The sequence below is a fragment of the Acomys minous genome, assembly GCF_964271855.1.
Source record: "Acomys minous genome assembly, chromosome: 5".
Lineage (NCBI taxonomy): Eukaryota > Metazoa > Chordata > Mammalia > Rodentia > Muridae > Acomys > Acomys minous.
Window position 1 is genome coordinate 27,914,238 of NC_140494.1, and position 12,057 is coordinate 27,926,294.

Here is a 12,057-nt window from a genome sequence, read left to right on the forward strand (position 1 = left end):
ATTACAGCTCCATACCCTCATGGTCCCTCTACTCTTCTGTCTCTGGCAGGTACCTCATCTTGTATGCACACATTTTACAATCCTGGGTCAGGAGATGCTAGTAAGAGAGTACATGCTATGTAGGCCTTTCTGGTGTAGGTTACCTTACTGGGTATGTTATCTGGTTCCTTTCATGACTTCAACTTCACTAACAGCTTAATAGAATCTCACTGTGTGTCTGTACCATGTTTCCACTCTCCATCCATCAGTTGAAGGAGATTTACGTTGTTTCCATCTCCTAACTATGGTGGATAGAACATCACTGAACACAGATGAGCATACATCTGTGGAGTTGGATATCAAAACTTTGCTCATATGCCAATCAGCCATCCATTCATTCTTGATATTTGTCCTGTCCCAGTTTTCATTCAGTATTAAGTTTTAATTGTTGTTGATATCCAGCTTTAATCCATGGTGGTCAGTCAGTAAGGACAGCAGGATGTTATTTCAGTTTTCATATTAGAAGATTGCTTTGTGTAATAATGTGTAATCAATTTTGGAGAAAGTTCTATGGGCGGTTGAGAGAAAGTACACTCTTTCCTATTATGGTGGAAGGTTCCGTTGATGTCTGCTGTATCCATTTATTTCTAATGCTATCCTACTCCAGAGTTGCTATGTTTAGCTTTTGTCTGTAGAGTCTGTTTCTTGATGAAGGTACAGTATTGAAGTTAACCACTATCACTGTGTTATGGTTAGTATGTGGTTTTAGATGCAGTGTGTTTCTTTTATGAAGTTGGGTACACATGCGTTAGAATTACAATATCGTCTTGGTGGATTTTTTTCCTTTAATGATCATGTAGTCTCCTTCCTGATATCCTCCAATTAGTTATTTAAATTTTTATTCTTTTAAGTAAAATGTAATTACATCATTTCCCTTTTTCCCTTTCTCCCTCCAACCTCTCCTGAGTTCCCTCTCTGACTCTTTTTTCATTTCTTCTCTTAAGCTAATACCCTCCTTTTCCCTGATTATTATTTTTATATATACAAATGTATGCACTAATATATAAAAAAGTCTGAGTCCATTTCCTATTGTGTGTATATGGATTTGGGACTGACCACCTTGTCCTGAATGGTTAAGGTGTTATTGCTGCAAGAAACTAACTCTCCCTCCCTCAGTTACCTGTAGTTTTTCTGTCTAGGGATGTCACCCATGAGAAAATCCCCTTTACACAGCAGTATGCCAACTGATGATGACCTTGTTCAGATCTCTTTCATGAACACATTTCCACAAGAGGATTTCTGTTGTTTCACACCAAAGCCCCTAATATTCTGGCTCATACAGCCTTTCCCCTACTCTTCTATGATGTTTCCAGAACCACAAATCCAGTAGCTGTGGTGTAGATGTACCAGTCGGGGTTGAGCGCCCCATAACTCATTCCTCTCTGCACTATGTTCAGTTCTGGTTTCTGTATTGCTATCCATTTGCTGTAAACAGATGCTTTTTTCATGTGAAAGATACACTTATATGGTTACTTTTAATTTGAAGTCTCTTTTGTAAACTATTGCAATATCTTTGCCTTCTTGCTCTTGATTCTGTTTGCTTGGAATACATTTTTTTTTTTTGAAGCAAGCAAAATAAAGTGTTTTTATTTTATTTTATTTTTTTTTTATTATTAATTTATTCTTGTTACATCTCAATGGTTATCCCGTCCCTTGTATCCTCCCATTCTTCCCTCCCTCCCATTTTCCCCTTATTCCCCTCCCCTATGACAGTTCCTGAGGGGGATTACCTCCCCCTCTATATGATCATAGGGTATCAAGTCTCTTCTTGGTAACCTGCTGTCCTTCCTCTGAGTGCCATCAGGTCTCCCCATCCAGGGGACATGGTCAGAGGTGTGGCACCAGAGTGTGTGAGAACGTAATATCCCACTCTCCACTTTACTGTGGAGAGTGTTCTGTCCATTGTCTAGATCTGGGTAGGGGTTTAAGGTTTACCGCCTGTATTGTCCTTGTCTGGTGCCTAGTTTGAGTGGGACCCCTGTGCCCAAATCTGCCTATCATAATGTTCTACTTGTAGGCTCCTAGGACCCTCTGGGTCCTTCTACTTTGCCTTTCTCTCATGAATCTCACATCTAGAGTCCCACTAGAATGTCCTCTCCTCTGTCTCTGTTTCCTGGTAAGTGAAGGCTTTCGTGGGACATGCCCGTTGGGCTAATATGCAGATATAAGTGAGTATATACCATTTGAGTCTTTCTGCTTCTGAGTTAACTCACTCATTATGATCATTTCTAGCTCAATCCATTTATCCACAAATTTTGGGAATTCCTTGTTTTTAATAGCTGAATAGTATTCCATAGTGTATATGTACCACAGTTTCTTTATCCATTCTTCTACTGAGGGACACTTAGGCTGTTTCCATGTTCTGGCTATTATGAATAGGGCTGCTATGAACATGGTTGAGCAAATTTTCTTGCTGTGTGCTGGAGCATCTTCTGGGTATATTCCAAGGAGTGGAATAGCTGGGTCCTGAGGAAGCCCTATTCCCATTTTTCTGAGATAGCACCAGATAGATTTCCAAAGTGGTTGTACTAGTTTGCATTCCCACCAGCAATGAAGGAGTGTTCCTCTCTCCCCACATCCTCGCCAGCATGTGGTGTCGCTTGAATTTTTGATCTTAGCCATTCTGATGGGTGTAAGATGGAATCTCAGCGTTGTTTTGATTTGCATTTCCCTGATGATTAAGGAGGTTGAGCATTTCTTTAAGTGTTTCTCAGCCATTTGATATTCCTCTGTTGAGAATTCTCTGTTTAGTTCCATGCCCCATTTCTCGATTGGGTTATTTGGTTTGGTGGTATTTAATTTCTTGAGTTCTTTATATATTTTGGATATTAGACCTTTGTCAGATGTGGGGTTAGTGAAGATCTTTTCCCAGTCTGTATACTGTCGCTTTGTACTCTTTACGGTGTCATCTGCCTTACAGAAGCTTTTCAGCCTCATGAGGTCCCATTTATTAATTGTTGACATTAATGCCTGGGCTGTTGGTGTTCTGTTCAGGAAGTTGTCTCCTGTGCCAATATGTTCCAGGCTCTTCCCCACTTTTTCTTCTAAGTGATTTAGTGTCTCTGGTTTTATGTTGAGGTCTTTAATCCACTTAGATTTGAGTTTTGTACAAGGTGACAGATAGGGGTCCAGGTGCATTTTTTTACACATAGACATCCAGTTAGACCAGCACCATTTGTTGAAAATGCTATCCCTTTTCCATCGAATGGATTTGGCTTCTTTGTCAAAAATCAAATGACCATATGTGTGTGGATTCATATCTGGGTCTTCGATTCGATTCCACTGATCAACCAGCCTGTTGCTGTGCCAGTACCATGCAGTTTTAATTACTATTGCTTTATAGTACAATTTGAGATCAGGTATGGAGATTCCTCCAGAGAACCTTTTATTGTACAGGATTGTTTTAGCTATTCTGGGTTTTTTGTTTTTCCATATGAAGTTCAGAATTGAACTTTCAATGTCTTTAAAAAATTGTGTAGGTATTTTGATAGGGATTGCATTGAATCTGTAGATTGCTTTTGGTAGGATGGCCATTTTTATTATGTTAATTCTCCCTATCCATGAGCAAGGTAGATCCTTCCATCTTCTCATGTCATCTTCAATCTCTTTCTTTAGGGATTTGAAATTTTTTTCAAACAGGTCCTTCACTTGTTTAGTAAGAGTAACTCCTAAGTACTTTATATTACTTGTGGCTAATGAGAAGGGTGTAGTTTTCCTAATTTCTTCCTCTGCAAGCTTGTCATTTGTGTATAGGAAGGCTACAGACTTTTTTGAGTTAATTTTGTATCCAGCCAATTTGCTGAAGGTGTTTATCAGCTGTAGGAGTTCTCTGGTGGAATTTTGAGGGTCACTTATGTAGACTATCATATCATCTGCAAATAGGGATAATTTGACTTCCTCCTTTCCCATTTGAATACCCTTGATCTCCTTATGTTGTCTTATTGCTCTGGCTAGAACTTCGAGTACTATATTGAAGAGATATGGAGAGAGTGGGCAGCCTTGCCTTGTTCCTGATTTTAGAGGAATTTCCTTGAGTATCTCACCATTTACTTTGATTTTGGCTATTGGCTTCCTATATATAGCCTTTATTATGTTGAGGAAAGTGCCTTGTATTCCCGATCTCTCTAAAACTTTAAACATGAATGGGTGTTGGATTTTATCAAATGCTTTCTCTGCATCCAAAGAGATGATCATGTGGTTTTTTGTTTTCAGTTTGTTTATGTGGTGGATTACATTGATGGATTTCCGTATATTAAACCATCCCTGCATGCCTGGAATGAAGCCTACTTGGTCATGATGAATGATATCTCTGATGTGCTCTTGTATTCGTTTTGCAAGTATTTTATTTAGTATTTTTGCATCGATGTTCATCAGAGAAATTGGTCTGAAATTCTCTTTCTTTGTTGAGTCTTTGTGAGGTTTAGGTATCAATGAGACTATGGCCTCATAGAATGAGTTTGGTAATGTTCCATCCCTTTCTATCTTTTGGAGTAGTTTGAAGAGTATCGGTATTAACTCGCCCTTGAAGGTCTGGTAGAATTCAGCACTGAAGCCATCTGGCCCTGGGCTTTTTTTGGTTGGGAGACTATCAATGATTACTTCAATTTCTGTAGGGGAAATGGGACTATTTAGCTTGTTTATCTGTTCTTCATTCAACTTTGGCAAGTGAAATTGATCAAGAAAATCGTCCATTTCCCTTAGATTTTCAAATTTTGTGGCATATATGCCTTCAAAGTAGGATCTTATGATTCTTTGTATTTCTTCAGTGTCTGTTGTTATGTCTCCCTTTTCATTCCTGATTTTGTTGATTTCAATACTGTCTCTCTGCCTTTTAGTTAGTTTGGCTAAAGGTCTGTCTATCTTGTTGACTTTCTCAAAGAACCAGCTCTTGGTTTTGTTGATTCTTTGGACTGTTTTTTTAGTTTCTAATTTGTTAATTTCACCCCTGAGTTTGATTATTTCCAGGCGTCTACTCCTTTTGGGTGTTTCTGCTTCTTTTTTTTCTAGGGCTTCCAGTTGTGTCATTAAGGTGTTTATGTGCGATGCTTCCAATTTCTTTTTAAAGGCACTTAGTGCTATGAATTTTCCTCTTAGCACTGCTTTCAGTGTATCCCACAGATTTGGGTATGTTGTTCCTTCATTTTCATTGAATTTCAGAAACTCCTTGATTTCTTTCTTTATTTCTTCCCTGACCCAGGTGTCATTTAGCAGAGAGTTGTTTAGTTTCCACATACGTGTAGGCTTTTTGTTATTTTTGTTGTTGTTGAATTGCAACCTAAGCCCATGATGATCTGATAGGATACAAGGTATGATTTCAATCCTCTTGTATCTGTTGAGGCTTTCTTTGTGAACTACGATGTGATCAATTTTGGAGAAGGTTCCATGGGGTGCAGAGAAGAAGGTGTATTCTTTCTTGTTTGGGTGCAAGGTTCTATAGATATCTGTTAGGTCCATTTGACCCATGGCATTGGTTAGTGATGTTATTTCTTGGCTTAGTTTCTGTTTTGATGACTTGTCCTTCAGTGAGAGTGGGGTGTTGAAATCTCCCACTATTATTGTGTGGGGCTTGATGTGTGGTGTAAGCCTTTTTAACAGATCTTTTACAAATGTGGGTGCCCTTGTATTGGGAGCATAGATGTTCAGAATTGTGATGTCATCTTGGTTTACTTTACCTTTGATGAGTAAGAAGTGTCCATTCTCATCCCTTTTGATTAATCTTGGTTGAAAATCTATTTTGTTCGATATTAAAATGGCTACGCCTGCTTGCTTCTTGTGTCCATTTGCTTGGAATATTTTTTTCCAACCTTTTATCCTGAGGTGATGCCTATCATTATGGGTGAGATGTGTTTCTTGGATGCATAAGAATGTTGGATCCTGTTTATGCACCCATTCAGTTAGTCTGTGTCTTTTTATTGGAGAATTGAGACCATTGATGTTGAGAGATATTAACGACCAGTTACTATTAAGAGTCTTAATTTTGATGTTGTTTTCAGTTGAGCGTTTGTGTAGTTGTCTTTTTGCCATGGTATAGTTATCTATTTCCTGAGTAGTTTTGGTTGTAGCTTGACCCTTTGGGATGGAGTTTTCCTTCTAGTACCTTCTGTAAAGCTGGATTTGTGGATAGGTACTGTTTGAATTTGGTTTTGTCATGGAATATTTTGTTTTCTCCATCAATGGTTATTGATAGTTTTGCTGGGTAAAGTAGTCTGGCCTGGCATCTGTGGTCTCTTAGGGTTTGCAGGATCTCTGTCCAGGCCCTTCTGGCTTTGATGGTCTCTGCTGAGAAGTCGGGTGTAATTCTGATAGGTTTGCCATTAAATGTTATTTGGCCCTTTTCCCTTGCAGCTTTTAATATTTTTTCTTTGTTCTGTATGTTTTGTGTTTTGATTATTATGTGACGGGCAGTTTTTCTTTTCTGGTCAATTCTATTAGGTGTTCTGTATGCCTCTTGTATGTTTATAGGCACCTCTTTCTTTAGATTGGGGAAATTTTCTTCTATGATTTTGCTGAGAAGAGTTTCTGGGCCTTGGAGTCTGATATCTTCTCTTTCTTCAATGCCTATTATCCTCAGATTTCTTCTTTTCATGGTGTCCTTAATTTCTTGGATGTTTTGTGTCAGGAGTTTTCCAGATTTGGCATTTTCTTTATTGGTTGCTTCAAGATCTGTGATTGTATCTTCTAGACTTGAGATTCGCTCTTCCATCTCTTGGATTCTATTAGAAAAGCTCAGCACTGAGTCATTCACCTTCTTCTCTGAGGCCTCACGTTCTCGTTTTTCTTCTGTCTGTGTGTTTATCATTGAATCCATTTTCATCTTCATATCTTGAACAGATTTTTTAATTTCTTTCATCTGGTTGCTTATGTTTTCCTGAAAAATTTCCAGTTCTACTCTATGTGCTTCTTTTATGTCTCGCACCTGCTTCGCTGCTTCTTCGTGCATCTGATTTCTAATTCTATTTGTTTCCTCCGATACCATCCTCATTACCAAGGCTTTGAGGTCATTTTCTTGTGTTTCCATTGTATGTGAGTTCTCCGTGTTGTTTTCTTTGGGATAGCTGGGAGCTGGAGACTCCATGTTGTTTTGGGGTTTTTTGCGAATGCTTTTACGCTGTCCCTTAGACATCTTGCCGTCTCTGTTTTTGTTGGGTAACTTCCAGAGTTGAGTGGATGGAGTCTGATGATGGATTCACTTGTTTTCTCACGATTTCCGTAGGCTGGAAGCCCTGATACTTCACTGGTGTGGATGGCAGGAGGTTAGCCCTGTAGTTTTGGGCTCTCACCACCAGTGATCCTCAGCTCCCCTTTGCTGTGGATCCTGCAATCTTTCTGGGTCTCTGAGTGATCGTTGGGTCAGGCCAAGGTAATCACAACCTTTTGGGTCCCTTGCCAAGTCCCGCCAGAGATACTGGGCCCGAGCCACGTGGCGAGCTCAGCTAGTTTCTCAAGGCCTGAACCGTCTGTCACAGCAGGAGAACTGCGATTGCACTGAGCAATCACCCCGGGTGGAAGTGAGTGCTCCACCCACCCCGTGTCTCCGCAGGAAAACCAAGGCTGCTTGAGCAAGCACCCAGGGTATAACTGAGTGCCCCGCCCAGCCCGCGTCACAGCAGGAAAACTGTGGCAGTGCTGCGCACTCACCTAGGGTAGAAGTGAGTGCTTCTCCAGGCTTGTGTCACAGCAGGGAAACTGGGACCTTGATGAGCAAGCACCCAGGGTAGAAGGGAGCGCTCCACCCAGCTTGCGTGGTAGTAGAAAAACCAATGCTGAGCTGGGCAAGCACCCAAAGTAATACTGAGCGCTCCGCCCTGCACGTGTCACAGCAGGATAATTAGGTCTGCGCTGAGCCGGAGCGCAGGATGGAAGCCGGCTCACCGCCCAGCTTGCGTCACAGCAGAAAAACCCAGGCTGCCTGAGCAAGCACCCAGGGTATAACTGAGTGCTCCGCCCCGCTCGTGACCCAGCAGGAAAGCTGAGCTTGCGCTGAGCCGGAGCCCAGGGTGGAAGCCGGCTCACCTCCCAGCTTGCGTCACAGCCGAAAAACCAAGGCTGCTTGAGCAAGCTCCCCGGGTATAACTGAGCGCTCTGCCCCGCTCGCGTCACAGCAGGAAAACCACGTCTGCGCGGAGCCGGAGCTCAGGGTGGAAGCCGGCTCTCTGCCCCGCCTGCGTCACAGCAGGGGAGCTGCGCCTCAGGCAGCCGAGCCAGCCTCTCCACAGCCCAGCTCACTGAGCCCACCCAGGATTCTGGGGCCGAACCGTCCGCTGAGTCCAGCCTGGGTCTCAAGGCACCACGCGACCCAAATCCTGTCCAGAGTCCCCTCTCCCGCAGCAACTCCCACTGTCCACCGCACTAATCGCCTCCACTGGAAGGCTCTGAGCTGCAAACCTCAGCCACCGCCTCTGGCGCTGCCGGAGCCGCTGTGGGCACTGTTGTTCTCACCGCCGCCGCTCTGATCCGAGAAAGTCCTCGCTCCTCCTGTGTGCAGGGGCCGGCAGGTCCTCCGCACCCTGGTCCCTCCGGACCGTGGAGCACTTCTGCTGCCGTGGTGTGGGGACCTTGGTGTTCCTGGCTCAGAAATCTGTGCAATTCCCTGAATTGTTCGCTGGAGCTTTCAAACACGGTCCACACTGCTCGCCGCCATCTTGGATCCAATCTGGAATACATTTTTTCCTTCCTTTTACTCTGAACTGTTTTCTGTTCCTGAAAGGTGAGGTATGTTTCCTAGAAGCAGCAGAAAGGTGAATCCTCTTTTCTTTCTTTCTTTCTTTCTTTCTTCCTTTTCTTTTTTCTCTTCTTCTTCTTCTTCTTCTTCTTCTTCTTCTTCTTCTTCTTCTTCTTCTTCTTCTTCGACAAGGTTTCTCTGTGTAGCCTTTGCTTTCCTGGACTCACTCTGTAAAACAGATTGGACTTCAACTCACAGATATTCCCATGGCTCTGTTCCCAAGAGCTGGTAATAAAGGCCTGTGCCAATACCACTTTTCTTGAATTATTTTTCTAGTCTAATTTGTTAGTCTATGTCTTTTGATTGACGTATTGACATTATTCATATCAGTAATGTCAAGAGTTATTATTGAGCAGTGTTTAGTAATTCCTGTTATTTTGTGACTGTAATATTTTTCCTCATTTGGTTAGCTGTTCTGGGATTATTAATTCCTTGTTCCTTCTTGTATTTCATTAACCCGCCATTTACACTAAAGTTTTCCTTCAGTATCTTCTGGTGTTGGATGAAAGGGTAGAAATTGCTTAAAGTTTTCTTTATTGTGAAATATATTTTCTTCTCCTTTGTGTGATAGTTTTGCTGGATATAATAATCTGGGCTGACATATGTCACATTTCAGAGCTTGTTGAACAACCATTCAGGCCCTTCTGGCTTTCAGCATTTTCATTGATGAGTCATGTGTTATTCTAAGGGCATTGCTTTATTTGTGACTTGGTATTTCCATTGCAGCTTTTAATTTCCTTTCTTTGTGTTGTATATTCAGTGGTTTAATTGCTACTACATGTTACAGAACTCTCAAATAATCTTTCTCTTTCACTTATAAAATGGTTTACATTCTTGTGTCATACAATAATTATATGATTTTTATGAATCACAGTATGATATTTAAATAACTGTTTAATATGTGTTGATTTATCACCTAAGGTTTTTACTGTTTATGCAGATCTTACCATCCTCCCAATAGTCTGGAACAGCATTGACTCATATAAAAGATCAGTGGAACTTCAAAATCACAACTTTGAACTGCTTTGTGAGAAAACTAAAACAATGGAAAATCATGTCAATTTACTACAAAAGAAACTTTTAGAATCAAAAGAAACAAAATTACAGCCAGAGTTTGTGAAGCCTCAACAGCCAGGAGAAATGTCCAATTTGAGGTATGGTATCCCCATTTTAGAGGCACATTGGACCAGTTACCATGCTAAAACTCTTCCACATTCCTCTAAAATGTCAGTTTTATTGCTGCAATGGTGATTTGAACCATTTTTTTCTAGTAGTTACTTTTCCCTTTGCTGAGAAAATATATCCCAGAACAACGTGAGGGGAAATGATGTACTTTGACTCCAGTTCTAGGAGATTTTAGGCCATTCTTGCAAGCAAAGTCTGACAGGCATCTCTGTCAGGGTCAAAAAGAGCATGAGACAGTTGGTTTCTAATATTGCTTTTAGTGGCAAGGATCATGGCATGGACACGTAGAGGCTGTGATGTAAACTGATGGGACGTGTGATCAACTATCATCACATACAGCTAACGCACCAGCCTGAACAACTTGATTATATAACAAAAAGTGGGGAAGTTTGTGGAATTATAAGTACATACTGTGAAACTAGTGAAAAACCCTTCTGACAGTTAACTCCACATATTTTGGGCAGTGGATGGAATTGAGTTGAAATATACATGCGTCATATATCCCTGCATTTGATACAGAGAACCACAATGACACAGAAGGTGAAATGCGTATTTGTTCCATGGCCTATGCATTTTGTGTGATTTCTACATAATGCCACTAGATGAAAGAAAACTTCCACACAATTAGTTTTCAAAATATACAGAATTTATGCAGTTAATACTTCAAATATTTATTCAGAAACTATGTGATATTTAAATGTTTTAGTTCTGATAGTTACTTTTTATGTGCCTTTTAGGACTATACACGAGAATTCAAGTTTAATAAATACAGTCAGACAGAAAGCAGAGAATACTGAACAGCTTCAGAGAAACTCAGTGAGTATACATTTGTTAATAATTTTCACTTCAGTGTTACTGAAAAAGAATTTCTCTTTCACTAGAAGTAGTAATGACAATATTTTAGGCAATATGACTTATCTGGCTGATGTTAAATATAAAAATATATTTTCTGCACTCTGTTGTTTCTGCTCATTTGTGGCAGTGCAGATCCCAACTCATAGAGGTTTCCTCTCAATCCACAGACTTGATGATTTAGTAGTAGGATTTGACATTAGATAATGACTCAAAGCACTTTTCTTGCCTCGTGGCCCAGAGCAACAAAAGCTAAATAAGTGTCCACCTGACTTTACAGAGTTCCCCTGCTACTCACAGATTCTTTCATAGAAGTTGAGATTACAGACTGCATTGTACACGGAATTGTAACAGTGATAAAGCCATTATTTAGACATGGTTTCCATAAGCCACCAAAATTCAGCTTCTTCAGTTACGTTAGACAGAGACACCTATCAGGAGAAGTAGCCATTTTCAACTTGCTGATCTTTGTAATGTAATGTAATTTTGAAGACCTTTGTAAAGTAGCTTTTATTCATCTCTGTAGTCGTCATCTTGGAAGTTTATTGCCTGTCTGCAAACCTAGGCCTAGTCCCCTTTACTAGCTATACGCTTCTAGCCCCCATACAATCTAATCTAGGCCTACAATGTTTTCAGTCTCTGAGACTGTGAAAAAAACTCACCCTTTCTTTTCCTTTCTGAATGTTTGCTTGCTGGTTGAATTCAGCTTTTCTGGCTAAAACTCCTCTTAAAGATGTATAGCTCAACCTGGTTTCTCTCTTGACCTCAGACTAACTCTAGCCATCTGCTCTAATCTTCTGGCTCCTTCTCATTCTCTGGCTCGTTCTGTCTTCACCTGTGTCTAGCTTGTTCTGTCTTCTGCCTGTCTCTGTAAAATTCTCCTGGTCAAACTGCCTTCTCTAACTCTCAGTCTCCATGCTACTCCCTTAAGTATATTACATTTCTTTCTTTTTTTTTTTTCTTATGAGAGTTGGGCACAGCCTATTTTGTCAAATTATCTCTGATTCATCACTTTGTCAGACACTCAGTTAAACATCACTTGCAAACATGGGTGCTTCCCTCTACAAAATAACTTTATCTTCATTATTTGAGATTAAAAGTGAGTAGTAACAGTGCCGTGTCTATGTTTCACCCAGAGTGCTTGGAATAAAGCCCTGTACCCTCATGTCTGGCTTGGGTCTTTAAGAAACCCAGACCCAGAATGAAAATGCCAGATTGATTTCCAAAGTGCTTGTACAAGATTTCACTCTCACCAGCAA

General features: G+C 40.7%; 1 protein-coding gene across 2 annotated transcripts in view; it reads left to right on the plus strand.

The window, feature by feature from the left end:
• The window catches only part of LOC311598730 (uncharacterized protein), a 55,877-nt gene that overhangs the window by 19,406 nt on the left and 24,414 nt on the right, over positions 1 to 12,057 (plus strand). For both annotated transcript variants that reach the window (XM_084784044.1, XM_084784045.1), the window contains exons 11-12: positions 9,702 to 9,915; positions 10,684 to 10,762. In XM_084784044.1, the coding sequence (XP_084640170.1) occupies positions 9,702 to 9,915; positions 10,684 to 10,762 (293 nt within the window). The remainder of the gene's footprint in view (positions 1 to 9,701; positions 9,916 to 10,683; positions 10,763 to 12,057) is intronic.